The 19,635-nt window shown below is 35.6% G+C and overlaps 1 protein-coding gene across 6 annotated transcripts in view; it reads left to right on the top strand.

The window, feature by feature from the left end:
* Positions 1 to 19,635, top strand: part of WDR7 (WD repeat domain 7) — a 354,125-nt gene that overhangs the window by 62,697 nt on the left and 271,793 nt on the right. For all 6 annotated transcript variants that reach the window (XM_077891960.1, XM_077891970.1, XM_077891949.1 and 3 more), the window contains 2 exons: positions 5,269 to 5,464; positions 14,447 to 14,661. In XM_077891960.1, the coding sequence (XP_077748086.1) occupies positions 5,269 to 5,464; positions 14,447 to 14,661 (411 nt within the window). The remainder of the gene's footprint in view (positions 1 to 5,268; positions 5,465 to 14,446; positions 14,662 to 19,635) is intronic.

Below are 19,635 nucleotides of genomic sequence, written 5' to 3'. Positions count from 1 at the left end.
TCTTGCAAGGTGTGCTTGTCTGGTTCCTCACCCGGCTACCACAAAATGGGCACAGAAAATGATGGAACATATTTCCGATGAAACTTCAGTATCTTTTCATCAGCAACTTTATGGTTTAAGGCAGCGATCATTTGGTCAGTTTGGTGGGAGGGTGGCCAGAAAATGTGTATTTATATAATGTTTGTGTTTACATCCAACAATCATTAGCAATGAAATCCTTCTAAAGCTGTATATTATATTTTGAGGTGTTGGTTAGTGCTGACATAATTAACCTTAGACACTCAAGAAGGTGTCTCCTTTCATCTCAGATTTGTTTATTTAAATATTTTATTTATGTTTTTACAATTTATGTTTATATTTATGTTTTATTTTTTATGTTTTTATAATAAAAATGTTTTATTTTTTATTTTTTAAATTTTATTTTTTTGAGAGAGAGAGAGTGAGCACATGAGCAGGGAGGGACAAGCAGACTCCCATGGAGCAAGGAGCCAGACAGGGACGGGGTAGTGGGGCTCCATCCCAGGACTCGGAGATCATGACCTGAGCTGAAGTCAGGTGCTTAACTGAGCCACCCAGGTGCCCCGAGTCATTTTTTGTTATATATATTTTAAAGATCCTATTTATTTGAGAGAGCATGAGCAGTGGGGAGTGGTAGCAGGAGAGGGAGAAGCAGGCTCCCCGTTGAGCTGAAGCCTAACATGGGAGCTGGATCCCAGGATCTGAGATCATGATCTGAGCTAAAGGCAGACTGACCCTTAACCAGCTGAGCCACCCAGGTGTACCTCTGAGTCATTCTTTTAAAACATATTTTTTGTGTGTGGTTTACAATGTACATGGTATATTGGCACAGGAGCACATATATAATTTTTAAATATACATACAATGGGAATACATTACAAAGTTTTTTTAATGAATGGAAATGTGACCAAAAAAGTAGCATAGATGCATGAGGTTCACATTTTTTAGTTGTATTATTTTAATTACACAATTTAAATGTCTTATGCATAATCCCCATACAGTGTCCTTGACGTTAAGTCACATTTAGGTGACTTTTCCAGGTTAAAGTGGAACAAAGTTAAGTAGAATGAAATTAATTGAATTATGGAATGAGTCATTGTAGGTGAAGTAGATGTTCAAGAACCAAGATCTCTGGAATTTAATAATTTAATAATAAAAGAATTGTGGTAATTCAGTTCATTTGTGGGGAAGCTGGGTCTAAATCAGAGATAGGAGTTACTAAATATTATTTAAGAAGTGCTTCTTTAGTAATTTTGAGGACAGATAAGAAACCAAGTTAATTGCATTTTAGCAAATCTTTTAAGTGCTTTCATTTAACAGATAGCTGAAAATTATTTATCATTACTCTGTTCATTGTTTGAATTAAAATTAATACCAAAGTGGTGCTTGAGAATGGACTTTTTTCCTTTTACATTTAAATAGGCTAGACATTTGCTTTGTTTATACCATTAATTTGTTTTCACACAGCCTGTGAAGGTAACCATCAACCCACAATTAATTAGTGGAATCAAAATTAATGAGGTTTTACTGTATTGGGCTATTTCCACTATAGGCCAGTTTTCTTCACACGAGTTGGACTAGCATTTTTTTGAAAGAAGAAAAATTAGATTTATTTTAATCCATATTTAAAAAGCAGAGAACCATCTTTTCTTGTGAGTTAAGTACCTCTAATAACTATGCTTTCTTGGGCTTAGCAGTATTGATTTTTTTGTTTTGTTTTGTTTTCAGTCTTGATTATTTTGGCTATTTCCAGACTGTTGCTTATTACAGTAAAGCTAGAGTTAACTCTTCAGATGCTTATTTTCATTTACAGGGATGATATGTCATTTTTAGTTTGGACCACACATTTTTTTGTGTGTGGGGGGTGGGGCATGTCATTTTCCTATTTTCATCATTATTGCACTGTGTGAAAGAGGAACAGAACTGTTCTTCAAAGCATGTTTGTGTAAGTGTATATGTGGTACTGAGGTACTAGTTTTTCGTGTGGTAATGAAAAGCTAGAGTTTTTTGAATTAAGTTTATTTTTTCCCCTTCAGAATATGATTTAATCTACTTTTTTTGTTATAAATTTATTTTTTTTTGGTGTTCAATTTGTCAACATATAGAATAACACCCAGTGCTACTTTTTAAAAGAAGATCCTTTGCTGTTATTTAGTATTTCTTTTGTCCTTTATTTTTACTAATAACAGTGATAAGATGATGTAGAGTTTTTAAGTCTTTTCTTGAGGGTGGATTACATTTTCTTGAATTTTTAAATTTTCCCACTTGTATATAAATGGGGAGGGTGAAAATTGAAACTTCTCTTGGGGAGTTGATGCCTGGAGATTAAGTTCCTCATAGGAATGGGGAAGCGTTTTTTTGTTTGTTTACTAAGTGTCTGCAGTCCTCTCTCTGCTAAGTTATAAACCATCCTACCATAAGACATTTGGCAGAGAGAATGTGTTGGTCAATAGTTGCCAGTACTTCTGTATCTCCTTGGATGTTAAGATCTACCCGTAGATCATAGCTTGAGGAGCACAAAACATAGTAAAGAATCTTGGTGAAAATTCACCTGTTGTTGGAAACTTCACCCCAACTGCTGCCTCTGTTTGAAATGGAATGCCAAGAGTGCACCTGGACTCAGATGAGATGACTGTGGACTTGGGGGCCAGCGAGTCAGCTAGTGAGGTATATGGCATCAGTGAAGCATTAGCTCATTTTTAAACATTTTTTATTTTTTAAAAAGATTTTATTCATCTTAGAGGGAAGGGGTGAGAGCACACGAGCAGGGGGAGGGGCAGAGGGAGAGGCAGAAGCCCCAGTGGGGGCTGATTCCAGGACCCCGAGATCATGACTGGAGCTGAAGGCAGACGCTTCACCCACTGAGCCACCCAGGGGCCCACAGTAGTTCATTTAAAGATGAGGAGCTTGTGAGTCAAAGTAGCAGAGTCACAAGCAGTGGCCGGTGTTGTGTGCACTGTGGCAGATCGGTAACTGATTAAAGGGCGTGGACAGATGAAAAGAAATGTTCTCCAGAAGGCATTCTTTTTAGTAAATCATACATAGAGGAAAAGATCCCTGCAAACATTTATTTCCTATATGAGAGAAATAAAATGATTCCTTTTTGGCAATTTGATGTTGCTAAATAGTAATAGTAGTTAACCATTAATGTGGCAACCATCCCTTTTTGTGAATTGAAGGATGGATATATTTGATAAATACAAAGTTGTTACTAACGGTAATCTGTAGAAATGCAAAAGAATCCATGTATCAAACTGTTATCTTTGGTTAGCAATGTATATCTGGTGGAACTCATTTTATGTGGTCTGAAATATCTTTGCCCTGTTTTATCCTAACTTTGCCATATTTAAATTATTTTTTTGTAGTTTGCCACTTTATTTTGATTTATTATTTAATTATAAAGCTAATTTTTGTATGCCATAGTCAGCTACCCCTCAGTCCTTATGTCTTTTTAAAGGAAGAAATCATGTTTTATGTTACAGTTGAATGCTTATCAGAGAACGAGATTAAGCTTAAAAAATGCTTGTTTAGGAAAATTCTATATGATGTTTTAATAAAGGTTTATAACATGATTTTTCTGAAGTTGGTTTTTTAACTTAAAATTAGTAAATACCTGCTATGCTGGTTGCTGGTTATAGTATTTAAATCATTGTATAACAAAAAATACAAATAAAGCTAACACGGAATAAAAGATTAACATACCTGAATTTGAGAACAAAGTAGATAGTTAAATCTTACTGTCTTTGCTTTATTCATGCTCTGCTTCATTCAAAAATTGATTTTATGTTGTTTACAAAAATAAACATTATTCAGTAAGATAAAAATGAAGCTAAATGATGAAGAGAAACTGAGAGGAGAAGGAAGAGGAGGCCAAGAGTCCTCCTGCAGAAGTGCGTGTCCGCCTCACCCCCACTGTGATGAGTAGAAAATTCAGGCCTAGGTGTCTTAGTAGCCAGAATGTGAAAGGAATCAGCTACAGCAGTTTTCTCCAAAGTGTGTTCCTCCAAAACTCAGTCTTCTAAGACTACCGTGGAAAATAAACTTTGAGATGAGTGATAACTGTGTTCCCCTCATAGAGATAATTCTATTCACATCAGCCTGTTACAGGTTCTTTGAAGTTCTGTGGTAAAATCAACAACTGTAACTTGAGTTTTCTCAGCACATTTGGCCACCCCTACCTCTTTTGATTTGATACCTGTCAACATTTCCCATTCAGTGCGGCGTTGAGATGTAGCAATCAACGTGGCATTGTTCTTTAGCTAAAAATGTTTGCTTTGGTGAAGCCCAGCCCAATGAGATTTGAAAAGTTTCTCCTTTGGATACCACTGAAGGGATGAGCCATATATATGTAGTGCAATGGGCCTCATCCTCAATATTATTCACAATATATATATAGCGATGTGTGGCTGTTTTCATATGGTTTCACCTCAGAACTAACTGAAAGCATAGTCTATTAAATCACTATAAGGTTCTGTTTTAAATAGCTTATAAATTGTCTTAAAAATTTAAATACCTTAATTTTTTAATTGTCCAGATCGTGAATTCAGTTTTCTGTTGCTAGTGAACATCTTTACGTTCTTTGGTTATTTATATTCCATCTTGTTTTAAAAGGAATTGAAAGGCAGAAAACTAGAGATGAGCAGAGAATACACAGCAGAATGTTTAATTGGCTATTGTGTGTTCATTGAGGGGGTGCACCTGCTGACATTACAGAAGCTGTGAAGCACATCTACACATAATACAAAATATCTGTGGCTCTTGAAAGGCATGATTGTAGCTGAGGGACCAGGAGGGTATTGTTTTTGAGCCAAGAAGCAGGGAAGAACATAGGTCCAAAATGACAGTCACAAACAGAAGGAAGCACTGCAGAAAGCCAGCTCTAGCAGCTAACAAAGGAAAGTTCGTACCGTGGAAGCAGAACGCATAATAACAGATCAATTTTTTTCCAGCTTCGCCTGCCCCCTGTATGGCGATCGTTTTAGTAAGGTCATCTTCCGATTTGAACAGCAGATTTTCCAAGGCATCTTTTCCATCTTTAATCTGGGATTAATTTAGCATTTTTTAAAGTGTTGTCATGATTGAACTGGGTGTTTCATGTATAATGTGAAGGAGCACATTTCTTGACACAACGTAATACTGTGGTGGGTTTTCAGCAGTGATGAATGTATAATTAATTTTGGTTTATGTTATTGAGGGCCAGATCCATTTTATTCTGAATTTAATCTAAAATATAATCATTCTTCTTTTTAGGCAAGAGTGCAGCACTGCATCTGCTCTGTAGCCAGTGACCACTCAGTGGGACTCCTAAGTCTGCGAGAGAAGAAATGCATTATGCTGGCATCTCGTCATCTTTTCCCTATTCAAGTAATCAAGTGGAGGCCTTCTGATGATTACCTAGTAGTGGGATGTTCAGATGGCTCTGTATACGTCTGGCAAATGGACACTGGTAAGAACAAGTGTTAAGAGATAGACTAGAAAATTAAATGGAAAATTAATTTGATTTCCTGGAAATTAAAAAGTCTTTTATGTGAGGAAAATAGCCTTAAGATGTAAAAATGGTTGCTGCATTTACTTCTGAGTGTTATCATTGTCAACAAAGAACTATTTAAATTTTCCTCTCATTTGTTGTACTATGCCAAATACTTTAGGGTAGCTCACTGATCTTCAAAGGAATGCAGTTGAAGACAATATACAGACTACAACAAGACAAAGGCAACAGACTAAAAAATAAGTGATTTCTATAGAATTCAAGATGGAAAATGTGAGCGAGATTAAGGAACCCATTTTGTATCAAGTTCAGAAACAGTGGAAGAAGAAAAAATTCTTTTATTTAAACAGCAGGAAAGCAGTATGAAGTAGTTAATTAGAGGAGGTAATTGAAACAAACGTTTCAAGATCTAGAGAGAACATTTAAAATTTCAAGTTTCAGAAATTTTACATATGGGGCATAATATAGAACAAGTCATGTGTAGCTCAGAAGTACACACGCAATTATGTGTAATGTTTATACACAGAATCTTAAGATTTTCCGTGGGAAATTTTTAAGTGTGTAACTAAACATTTTCTGCTTTAGACTTTTAAAAACACATTTTATTCTACTTTTACTCTTTTAAGTCATCTTCTATCAGTGATTAAAGCCTTTATATACCTAGTTGTACTATAGAATACTTCTACCAAATTTTCTTTTCTTCATCTTTCTTTGTTTTAAATAGTCCTTTTCCAAATCAGGCTATAAACATATTTCTGCCTGGACTGTGGTGCAATAGGGAGTTCTGCTAAGTCCTTCTGTAAAAATAGTCACAGTCTTCTTCAGGGATGTTATTAATGGTCCTTGTTTTAGCTGGTAGTGCATAGGCAATCTTGCCAAGAGGGAACATCTTGGAGAGTGTCAGACTTCTTTACTTTTATATTTAATTTTTCTTTTTGTTGTCTGATTGAGGGTCATACTTTCTGTCAAAATTTAAATCACAAGTGTATTAGAAAAGAGAGATGAACTGAAATCTCATTACTCAGTGATAAATATTAACATTTTAGTATATTTATTTCTGGTCTTGTTTCTGTGCATTTTTAGAAACAAAATTGCTGTCACCTACATATGTAACTTTGTATCTTTTGTTCATTTTTGTGGTATTCCCTCTGGTGGGCAGCACTGTTTCATATTTGGTGGTTTTGTCTGCCCCATGAACTAAATATACTGAGTTTGTGTTGGGCTCTGGAGTCAGACTACTTGGTTTTGATTTAGGATTGACCATTTATTTGCTCGTAATGAGATCTGCTGTAACTTACTGGACTTTTGTCTCTCAACTTACTCCTCTGTAAAATGGAGATTATAATAGTTCCTATCTTATGGTAGTGCTGGGAGAATAAAATGAGATACTTACCTGCTGTATAGTAGACATATGTAAATGTGTGTATGTGAAATTGAAATTTGTGCGTGTTCATATTGGCTAATAATGTTATTAATAACAGTAATAACAAGAATCCTGCTTTCCTTGTTACTTTGTTGAACTTGGGAATGTGATCTTACATTTAGAAATATTTACACTGATTAATATTAAAATAAGTTTTTACAGCAGTAATGTTCAGAAAGCACTATTTTAAAATACTATAAATATTAACCGTTGATGTAGCACAGATACTAGAATATGGTAAACTTGTCTAGGACTTTTAAAAATTAAAATATTGTAAAAGAGAATATCATTTTTTCTGAATGTTTCAGTACTTAAATAATTGTTATTTGAATACTTCAGGTACTTTAAATACATTTGTAAAGAATATGAATGTGAAATTCTTTACAAATGAGCTGTTACTGAAAGGCAAAGTTACTTTTCCAGTAATTTCCCTAGTAGGAGATGACAAATACCTCTTAACTATAGGTGTACTGGAGGATATTACTCTTATAACCAGTTTAGTGTAATTAAGCCCGTTCTTATTAAACACAATATATATATTGAAATTTCACAATTATCTTACCTTCAAGAGGATTTAGGTAAACAATCAGTCAGTGTGGTATTCTTAAATCAAAAGATAAAGAAGCAGAATTTGTTTTGGATTTAACCATAATAGGAGGTGTACATTCCTTTTTCCTCCTTGCTGCTCAGGCTTTAGCTAGTGATATAAAGGCCCCTGGGGAGTGAGTAAGGCACATCCTGAAGGTATTGACATTATTTATTTATTAAATTTATTTATTTATTAAATAAATAAAAAATGAAGCCAAATAAATCAGATTCAGCCAAGGTTTGATGTATGAAATGTATTTAAACTCTGAGGAGACACTTTATCTCTCTTCTTAACATTTTGGGGATGTATTTTTACAAATGATACACTAAAACAACTCATGCATGGTGTGCAATTTTCTGTTTGCTATTTTGAATTTTACTGATGTTTCTAGCTTATAAACACTTAAAAATGTCTTTATACTTTTATGCAGCATTTTCGTTTAGTTATTTTCCCCTTCAAATGGGTAGTTTTTATTTCCAGTATTTATTTTCCAACAAAATGAAGATGAAGCTAGTAAAACAAAATTTCATTAGAAAGACAGAAGTCCAGAATCTTTTGCTCTTTACTTATGTCGTCTTTATTATATGTAATAACAATTAATAGTGATGTGGAGGCCAGGAAAATTCTTATTCTTTCACTTCTTGGGTACTTAGAAAATTAGTCAAATAACTAGCAACAAAGATTGGCCGGCTGGACCTCTTGACTTTTACTTAGGAACTTATTACAGGTGGCCCACTGACCTAGGTGGTGGCTGCTTTTGCATGGAGCTGTTGATGTGCTTCAGGGACCAGCTCTCTCCTCTCCTTCATATTTGACATTCCCAGTAGGAGAGTAGAGTCCTTCCCATAGGCCTTTGACAAGGTCAAAATCCGGTCTGTTTGGGAAACAGTGGCATGCTGTTAGTAATGACTGATTATATAAGATGCTCTTATCTCACCATTACCAAGCTAAAATAGCATTTTCATGTGTCTATTTTTATCATGTTTGTTACAGAACAAAAGTGATTCTCACATCAAAGACATCATGCAGAGTCAGTCACTAGGTGTTCTCATACAGATGCAAATGCCAATAGTGCTTGCCATATATATTAGAAATTAGTGTAGGAAGTCCTGTCACTTTGCTGTGTTATCTTTTTTGTTTGGTTGTTTGTTTTCTGTCTCTGAGTTTTCTGAAATACTCTTGTTTTTACGTTTACTTTATGAAATATGCATTAAAGTCATTTTGTAAAAACTTAATTATCTAATAAAAGGTAGCAGAGAATTGTGAATCAAAGGGTATTCATGTCTGCTAAAAACAAGTAAAATTGGATAATCAAAAGCATAAGTGTCAATTGGATTTTTCACGCAAGTAAAGCCTTAGTATGTGTTATTCTTGCTTAATACTTTATTTATTTGAAATTGTCAATTCATTTTATTGATTATATAAGATGGCATAAATTTTCTGAAAGTCCTTGGTAATGTATACTTCAATCCTATGCAAAACATTTGCCTGTTAGTCAATTGATGGTATCTTTAATGGATTTATAAGTGCAATTTGTGTAGTTTAGTCTGTAAGTTTTATAAATATTTTCCTTTTTAAACATTTTTACTTATTTAAACTGATAATTTTGTCTTGTTACTAAAATTACCAAAGAGAATCAGGAAGTGGCACTTCAGCCCAATCTTTTGGTATTAGAGGAAGAGTTTAGTAGCAAGTATTTTCTTCACATTTTGACCCTTTGCCTGCAGTATTAATACAGTGGAGATTTGATTTTATGTTTCTGTTTCACATTGTATGGCATTATCATCAGCTTTTCTATATCTCCTACATTTTTGTTTTGTATTTTATTACAAAAATATACCATTGGACAGGCAAAGGCACAGAGGATGAAATGATTAAGAAAAAATGATACCTTTCCAAAATCATGGTAAAACCAGTATAATCAGTTTCTTTTTTCCCTATGGATGATTCACTCTGGAATTTTGAAGGAAGAGGTTCTTATAGTGGAAATATGACTGTCTCCCCACCAGGAGCTCCCTATAGAATTGTCCCTCCAGTTAGGTACCCATCAGTTTCCTTTTTGGTTTCCATAGTATTATCCTAACTCAGGACTTTATTTTTTCACATGTAGGCTATCTTTATTGGTTTTCCTGTCTTCTTTATCTACCTTCTAATCCATCCTGTACTGTGCTGGCAAATTAATCTTAGGAAGTGTAACAACAACAGCAACAACCTTTGGTTCATGTACTGTTTTAATTAAAGAAAAAAAATTCTTCCCTATAGCTTTTATGACAAGGCCCTTAGCAGTGTGGTATCTTCCTACCTTTGTCTTTGTTTCTTTTACATAGACCAGTTGCTCTGTGTGAAGAACAGTTCTTTTTTTTTTTTTTTTTTTGCAAAGAATAATTCTATTCAAGAATAATTGGGCTGTTCTCTACTACCTCTTATCTTTTATATCATCCCTATGTTGCTCGGGGTTTTCACTCATTTGGAACATCCTTTGATTATTTTTTCTTTCCTTTTTTTTTTTTTTTTTTTTTTTAAGATTTTATTTTTAAGTAATCATACCCAGAATGGGGCTCAAAGTCACAACCCTGAGATCAAGAGTTGCATAGTCCCATAACTGAGCCAGACAATGCCCTGGAATGTTATTTCTTTTTATTTGCTTATTTGTTTAAATAGTCTCTTTAAGAAAATTTGAATAATAATAACAAAATCTTGTATATTTAGCTGTGTAGTTACCATTCTATTGCTCTTTGTTGCTTTGCATAGATCCAAATTTCTATCTGGAATGATTTTCTTTTTGCCTAATATATAATATCTCTTGTAGTGCAGGTCTAGGCATGGTGAATTCTTTCAACTTCTTTGTGTCTATAAAACTCTTTGTTTCATCTTCATTTTTAAGATTTTTTTTTCTGGTTGGAAAATTCTAGATTGATAGTTTTTTTTTTTTTTCTTTTCCTTTTAATACTCCACTGTCTTCTTGCTAACATTATTTCCAATGAGATATCTGCTGTCACTCTTAGCTTTGTTCCTCTGTATGTGCTATGTCTGTTTTTTCCCAACAGTTTTAGGCTTTTTCTTTTATTCTTTATTATTTATTTTGAGAAGTTGAATATAGTTTTTTTCATATCATTTTTGCCAAGGGTTTGTCATACTTCTTGGATATGTGGGTGTCTGGTTTTCAACAAATTTGGAAACTTTTTCGCCATTCTCTATTCAAATATGTTTTCAATCCTTCCCTGTCTTTCCTCTCTTGAGAGGCTATAGTTATGTGTTTACTAAGCTATTTAAAATTGCCCGCAGATTCCAGATTGTCTTTTCATTTTAAAGTTATTTTTCCTCTGTGTTTTATTTTATATAGTTGCTATTCTCAGTCTTCAAGTTTATTAGCCTTTTATTTATTTTTTTTTAACAATGTGTAATCTGCCATTGTTCCCATTTAGTGTATTTTTCATCTCAGACATTGTAGTTTTCATCTCCTTAAGTGTGATTTTGGTCATTTGGTATCTTCCATGTCTCTTTATTCAAACTTTTGAACATCTGGAATACAATTATAATAAGTTTCGGTGTCCTCGTTTGCTATTTAAAAATTCTGTGGCAGTTCTGGTTTGATTTTTATTGATTTGAATTTTGTCCTATCAATTATTATTTTCCTGCTTTTTTCCAGAATAGCCTGAAAGTGGTTAAAGAGTAAGGGCATTGAGATTAGCTTTTATGCTATTTCCTCTAGCCAATAAGAGATGATGGATTGTTACACCAGAGTGGTAGCTGTGGAGCTGGTGAAAAGTGATTGAACTCAGTATATTTTGAAGGGAGAGTGAACAGGATTTGCTGATAGTTGGATAAGGGGCATAAAAGAATGAGATGGGTTAAAGATGATCCAAGGTTTTAATCATGAGCAACTCAAAGGATGGAATTCATTTCTGGACATTGAGAAGACAATGGGAAGAGTAGATTTTGGAAAGAAGAATTAAATTTTTTTTATATTGAGTTGAGTATTAGACATTCAAGTAGAGGTGTTGATTAGTGAATTGTATATAGAAGTCAGGGGTTGAGTTGGGGATATCAGAGCAGGTGATGTAAATATGGGAATTCTTAGCACAGAGAAGATACTCAAAGTCATGACATTAGATGCATTATAAAGAGGATACAAGTAGATAATAATTGGGGCACTCCAGGGCTTAGATATATTTCTGTGATGTGAAAGAAATCAGCAAAGGAGACTAAAATGGACTTGCCAGGAGAAAGAAAATGAAGAGTGTGATTGCCTAGAAACCAAGTGAAAAAAAAAAAAAAAGTGTTTCAAGGAGTAGAGAGGAAGAACAAGTATTGCTGATTCTGAATGATAGTAAAATGAGGACTGGGAACTAAACATTGGATTTAGCAACATGGAGAGGAGGTTCTCTGCATATTTGGGTGAAATCTGATTTGAGTAAGTTTAAGGAAAAATGGGAGGAGAAAAATTTGTAGGTAGCAAATACAGAGGATGATATAAAAAATGGGATACCAGCTGGAAAGAGATATTGGGTAAAGTGTGTTGTTATTGGTCTGTGTTGTTTGTTTTTTTTTTTTTTAGTATATGTGCTGCCGAAGCGAGCACTGTGTTGTTTTTTTTAACAGGTGAAATAATTGCATGTTTATATGCTGATGGAAATGATCATGTGCTGGTGGGAATGATCAAGTAGGTATGGGAAATAGATGATGAAAAAGGGGAGAATTGCTGAAATGACATCTGTGGGCAGATGAGAGGGATCAGGTTTAAGCTACAAGTGTGTTAGATTAGGTGTTTGGATAGTTCACGTGTAATTATAGAGTAATATGAGTGGAGATATGGTAGTGGGAGCTGGTAGGACTTCTTTTTAATTGCTTCTTTCTAAATGAGCTAGGAAACAACTTTTCAGCCAGGTGAGGGTGGAAAATGGAGTGTTGGAGATTGGAGGAGAGAAAAGGTATAAAATAATTAGGAGAGTAGGAAAATGAAAGATCTGTGGAAATGTGGTCACTATTAAGGACCCCTTGAGATCAGTGGTCATGAATTTCAAGTGGATCTTTTAGCATGTTCTTCATTCATATTCATCTTCATTGTACAGGTTTGGCATAGGTGGAAAGTTGGATTTAACCAAGGTTGGAAAAAAAAAAAAAAAAAAAAAACAAGGTTGGAATTTGCTTGGCTGGTGCAAGGAAGCGAGATAAGAACAGAGCTGCAGTTATGAGGATGGATGATGGAATTTTAGTTTATGGGACATAGGGAAGTGAGGGACAGGGCAAGCATGATAGGCTAATGAACTGTTAAGGAGTCAGGGCTGAATGAGGAATTATTGTATCAGAGGATTGAAGTAAAGAATGGAAGCCACTATCAGAGAGTGGCATTTTTGAAGTTGGGATCATAATGGGATTTAGTTATTGGTAACAAGAAGATTATAATGTGGCCATTGGCTGGGGTCAAGTGTAGGGCAAAATTTATTGGAGTAGAGGAACTCAAAGAGCCAAGAGATCAGGATGTGTGGAAGAATCATATGTGCTGGTGATTTTTGAACACTTTTGAACTTATAAATCCTGTTAGAGTATACATACTCTCCTTTTCATACATACACAAAAAGTTTCAGGTCACAAGTCCTTTCTGTGCTTTGCCTTCCAAAATATATTGGTCAAGATTCAATGAACTGGTTAGTAAAACAGTGATTTGTGTTAATACTAAAATCACCATGAATTAATTCCAGGACTACTATTGGAAAGGGGACAGTGAGTCCAAAGTTAAGCCCTTTAAGGAAGTGGAAGGGCAAACTTGAGTGGCATGTATATAAATACTCAGCATCGGGAATAATATATGTTTGGATACTAGCTCAAAGACACAATAAAACTCTTGTATTTTGTTGACATTTAAGTTTCTGGTGTTCTCTATGGTTATTTTTCAAAATTGATTTGTCCTCTTTTAGAATGACTCTGGAGGAATGCCCAGTGAATTAAAGTAAACTTAATCATTATTTCACTGTTCTTATTATAATCTTCAGAAGATTATGTACAAATCCATAGAATAGACCCAGCTGCCTGGTGTGATGGCTGTGTACTGTAGAAAACAAAGTGTACAGAAAAGCTGTCTGCGTTATAGGAAGGAGTTGTGCCTAACTTAGACATGAAATGCATAGAGATCAATGGAAACAATGGCCAAATGAAGAAGCTGTGAAGTGGTTATAAGTTGGAATAGTAGTTATTTTCACAAATATACAGAGAAACATTTGAATGGGTATAAACAATAAAAGTCAAGACATTTGCAGACAGAATGAGAAATTATAATTTTTCCTTGTTTTACAGAGATTTCCTAGAGAAAGAGAAGCTCCGGGAATTATTAAGGTAGAAAAAATGAGAATAGCAAAATTTAGCTCTTTTGTTTGGGATTGATAGACAACTTAGGGGAAGTTGAAGTCATAGAAATTGATATAGTAGAGTAATGATGTGGAGTATCAAGAAGACCGTCTTGGAAGTTGACAGTGGGAAAATTTAGGGGAAGTTGTTGAGGTCTCGGCTTTAAACTTGGCTTTCTTCGGTTTGGTGCCTGCCTTTGGCCCTGGGCATGATCCTGGAGCCCCAGGATCGAGTCCCATGTCGGGCTCCCGGCATGGGGCCTGCTTCTCCCTCCTCCTGTGTCTCTGCCTCTCTCTCTCTCTCTCTCTCTCTCTCTCTCTCTCTCTGTCTATCATGAATAAATAAATAAATAAATAAATAAATAAATCTTTAAAAAAATAAACTTGGCTTTCTTGTGAAGTTGTGGTTGGGGCATTACAGGAGAAATGATTAAGATAATGCTGCATAGAAGGTCATCAGAGGAGGGAAGCCCTGAGGAAAGTATTGACACATAAAAAAAGACAAAGCATTTTCTTTTCCTAAAAAATGGCCAGAAGCAGTTATAGTGTTATGTGCACTGACTGTGAATGTATACGTCTTCCAGGTGCTTTGGATCGCTGTGTGATGGGGATCACAGCAGTGGAGATACTGAATGCTTGCGATGAAGCCGTTCCTGCTGCAGTGGACTCTCTCAGTCATCCGGCGGTCAACCTAAAGCAAGCCATGACACGGCGTAGCCTCGCTGCTCTTAAAAACATGGCCCATCATAAGCTGCAGACTCTTGCAACTAACCTCTTGGCTTCTGAGGCGTCTGACAAAGTAAGTTTTGTATGTAGGTTCATGTGTATAGTCCCCATTCCACTCCATTTTATAACACAGTTTGGCATGTCTTAAGGAATACCTTTTGGGAGAGGACATTGAAAAACAAGCTTCTGATTTTTATCTATTCAACATCGTTTTTGCTATTTCAAGTATTTGACTTTTTTCTTTTTTTTTTTTGAAAAAGTAAGTATACTTACCACTTAAAATATTTAAAAATGATTCTTATGGAGTCAGGTGACTTCCATTTCTTAAATGAGAGCAAATATTTCTCTTATCTGTCCTTTTGCTGTTTTCCCGTTGAAAGATTGAGCACTAACTTTTATTTCTAGAAAGAAAACAATAATTTAAGTACAATTAAGATGTTTCTAATTGTGACTGCTCATTTGTTTTAAAAGCAAAAGATTCTGATTTTAGTAAGTTTAGGCCATTATAAGGATTTAGGGAGGATATTTGAGGTACGGTAGACTTGTGCAAGTGCTCTGGGACCTGAGATCAATCACACTTTCCCTCTGATATTCACATTATGGCAGCAGTTATCTCTTCAGTTAACAGAAGATTATCCTATGAAAAGAAGAACAATCTCAATTCATTAATGGGTTACTTGCCGTTAGTTTTATAGAGGCTAGCCACTATTTGGTTTGTGGCATTTATGTTCTGTGGTTAGAACTCGCTTGTCTCTGGTAATGGCTACATGAAACTTACAGAGAGTCCCAACATTTCATCTGAGTCACACCTTAAAATTCCCAGGTGCATCCAAGTATTCATTAGAATTTATTAGTGGGTAACACAAATACTGTTATTTTCATTCTCTTATTCCGGAATCGGCCCCCCCTTTTTTTTAAATGGTTAGACATGTGGCTACATAACGAACAACTTGAAAGGCTTATCTACAAACTTGAAAATTTGCTTGCGAATTAATGCTGAGAGCTGATGACATAAAATGCTCTTGGTGGTTCCAGTGACCCATGTCTTCTAGTAATTGGCAGTAATATTTGATCATTCTATCTTTCCCCAAGATATTAAATGCATTATTGGCTTTGCTGTATTATATGTTTCATAGATTAGAATTATGAAATCCTTCTGCATTTTCTTTCATATTTTCTGTCCTATGTTCTGAAGTTTGAATAGAAACCATGGCTTAAATGCATTTGCTGTGCTTATAATTTCTTTCAAGAGATCGCATAGTTATCCCTAGGAATTCACTATTCATAGCACATTGTCTGATATTCCAAAATTTTTAATTATTTGCCCATTTATAAAATAATATATGCAAGGGCAAGTATGTATGTTATATAATTTTCAAATATATGTTTTTTCTTGCTGGTATCCCCTAGAAATAGAAATTTGGAAAAATAATTATACAACTGAAAAATTAAAGAAAAATAAGTGGTACAGTAACGTTTATGAATGGCTTTTGTAAGTGGTCATGGTCCATTATGTGATTTTTACAATCTTGTTTGTCCCTGTTTTAATAGCGCATTTTATAGTGCAATTAGTGATAAAAGCACCAGATATCAGAGACACTACACTTATGTATTGTAAAATATATTGTCTGTGAACCTCCTCAGTCTTGTAGCAGTGGTAATTGTTGCCTGGCCTACAAGGAAAACAATTATAGAAGGGGGAAGGCTTAGGAAGCTGAGGCTGCAGAGGGTAATCACTTTATGAAAAATGTATGTTGGCTGGACCATTAGGGATTTCTCTATTTTCTCATGTTGGATTTGAGACTCCTTTTGAGGGGAATATTTAAAGAGCTGTCCTCTGGACGGCTTTTTAACCTCAGAAATAAAACCCACCCAAAGTTAAAACAAACAAAACAAAACATAACTAAGAGCCTCTCAGTGCTGTAGGATTGCCTCTAGGATATTGGAACTAAGTTTTTTCATGGGTTTCTCAATAAAAAGTAAAATCTCCATGGGAGTACTTTATAGAAAGAATCCTACCTTTTCTTTGTTAGACTAATGTTAACAGTTGGACTATTTGGGAGTAACACATATTGTATATTGCTAATTTTGTTAATTATGCCAGGCATGTAGAGCCTTGCAAACAAAGATAGGGGATTTACTTTCCTCTGATTTTTCTCTTTCACTGGAAGATCTAGAGGATGTTCAGTGGAATTATTCTTTACAACTGCACTGAATCCTTGCAAGATGTGTGTATCTGAACCCCTGTGTGTTTCTCTTAGGACAAGTATGTTAATTTCTCTTGTACTGTATTAACTTACATACTTTTCTGAGTCTTCCTACTGAAATTCAGCCTTCTTGCAGGCAGGGATTGTGACTTATTTATTGCTGTTTCCCTCATGACATCTAGTAGCAGCTGTGCAATAAATATGCATTGAATTGGATGATGTGTAACAGAAAGCGCTGATGGCCTCTGCTTCAGCCTCTTTGCCCGGGTCTTTTCCCTTCCTTCACAGTTGATTGTCTTGGCCTTGATCAGATCTATTCCTGTTCACGAGGCCTTAGATGTGGAACATTTATTAATCACCTTTTGCCCTCCATTCAGCTTTGCATTCTCCCCTTTGGTTTTGGTGAGCGAGGTTGTCCAGGCATAACTCATCCTCCTTTGCTATCTCTGTATTGTCAGCAGTCCAACACATCTTGCAATTATGTCCGCGAGGCCCTCTCCTTTAGGCTGTAGAGCAGGGTTGCTCGGCTTCAGCTCTACTGACATTTTGGGCTGGATAATTCTTTGTTGTGAGGGGCTGTCCTGTGTATTGTAGGATGTTGAGAATCATTTTTCCTTTACCCGCTGTATATCAGTAGTTGCCTCTCTTGCCCAGGCATGACCATCAAATAGGCTCTCAGTAATGGCCAAATGCCCTGTGTGGGGAAGAAGTGCCTCTGGTTTAAAACCACTGTTCTAGAAAAAAAAGGTTGAGAAATGGTAGACAGAAATGGTAGAGATCCTACATCCCATATCCTATGTTTTCTTTCCTGTCGTTACCTTTTCTTCTTTAATCCCTCTCCTCTGAGGTTAAGGAAGCCACCCCTAAACCTTAGCCTCTCTGCCTCCTGTGGCAGAATTAGTTCTTGCATTCTCTTTGTGCTCCTTAAATCACTTTACTTTGTATGGGTAATTTTTTTCCCTTTCATTAGGTTTAAGGACTGTCTTCCCTATTGGATTTTGAGTTTTTTGAGGACAGGAGCTGAGTTTCTCATATTTTTATTTTCAGTGCTTTACGTAGTACATGAAGCATAGAAAATACCCAGGAAATGTAGTGTGAAGTTAGTGAGGAGGTGTAGCTTGGAATCATGTTGTGGAGTCTGTTAGAATGCAAAGCTAAGGACTTACCTCAGTGGGCAGCAATATGATATTGAAGAGTCCTAAAAGGAGATATTTGTTCAAGAAATATTTTGCCACATCTGACATTTGTATGCAGGACACATACATATATTGTTTGGGAAATGAATTGTGAGGCTGTTGGGTTGATGGAATCAGTGGGGCCCAGGGTAGGAGTAGGGAGAGGAAATGTTGAAGAGGGAATGGCTTCGAAGCTATTTTGTGGGTTGAATAAATAGGACTGATGAGCAAGAGAAGAGTTGAGACAAGATGATTTCCCTGGTTGAAGGGAGAATGGCAGAGATGTTAACAGATACAAACAACTCACAGAATAGGCTTTGTGATTGTTTGTAATAGGAGACATCTGCCTCTTATAGTGTTGGGAGATGGAGTACAAGGAGAGCAAAATTCCTCCAGTAAAGAAGGGGCATGATAATGAGATAGAGGCGGGGTGGGATTTCTACCCCCCCAAAAAAAAAAATAAATGCTGGATTATAGAGCATGGGTTACACAATAGGTAACCTTTTGGGTGTGTGTGCTTTCATTAGGATATTCCAGATATGGGGTCTTCCTTAATTCTTACTACCGATAGGTGAGTTAGTTATTATCATCTTCAGATGATAAACCTAAAAAAACAGATAGAACAGGCATTGCAAACTTTTTCTGTAAAGCACTAGATAATAAAAATGTTAGGCTTTGTGAACACACAATCTCTGAACCACAGATTCAACTCTGCCATTAGAGTGTGATAGCAGCTACAGACAATAGGTAAAAGAATGAGTATAACTGACTTCCAGTAAAACTTTGTTTACATAAATAGGCAATGGGCTGGATTGGCTTCTGGGTCATAGCTTGCTGAACCCTGCATCAGAGATTGTCTTATCCACAAGGCTGTGGATAAGTTCTTCCATGGAATAGCCTTTGCTTCATTTTTGAAAACCAGTTCAAAGGAGTGGTTAAGAACCTGGGTTCCAGTGATAGGCATATCTGTGTTTAAATTACATCTCTGTAACTTGCTGCCTGTGGGTGACCTTGGGCAAGTAACCTGCAATAGCCAAGGTCACACATATAACTGAAAATGAATCTTTGTAAAGGAAGCAAAGGGTTATCAGTTGATCAGAGATGTGAAATATCATTAAGACTTGGGGAATAAAAAAAGAGTGGTTAGTAGTTAGGGATGTCATTGGTGATCATTAGAAGAGCTGCTTTGGCAGATTTAGTTAGGTCAGAAATCATGGTACAATGAGGTAAGAGTGAGGATGAGCTAAAGTAGAAGTGGAGAGGTGGAAGATGTTTCTTTTGGAGGGGAAAAAAAAGAGTAGTAGCTTCATTGGCTACAGGGTAAGAGCTGAGTTTTACTTTGTTAGGAGCTCACTGAACATTTACGTTAGTGGAGGAGGTAGTTGGTAGAGCCATATCAGAAGGACATGTGTTGATGATAGAGTTAACTGAAGAATTTACTCTTGACTAGATATTGCTTCCTTTTAATTGGTATTGATGAAAGAGATGGAGGTGAATTATAACCAAGTGATATTCAGTGGAAGAGGAGAAAAGTGGGCTGTAGTATCTACTAAAAGGAAGTAAGTAGTTTTTAATCCCTTGAAGGCAGAGTCATCTTTATTTTAATGCCCTGTAACACCCAATATAAGTCATGTCCTGTACTGGGAGTTACAAGATTTGTAAACT

The sequence above is a fragment of the Canis aureus genome, chromosome 1, assembly GCF_053574225.1.
Source record: "Canis aureus isolate CA01 chromosome 1, VMU_Caureus_v.1.0, whole genome shotgun sequence".
NCBI classification, from domain to species: domain Eukaryota; kingdom Metazoa; phylum Chordata; class Mammalia; order Carnivora; family Canidae; genus Canis; species Canis aureus.
The sequence above is the reverse complement of the archived record's forward strand: the minus strand, read 5'-3'. Positions and strand labels throughout refer to the sequence as shown.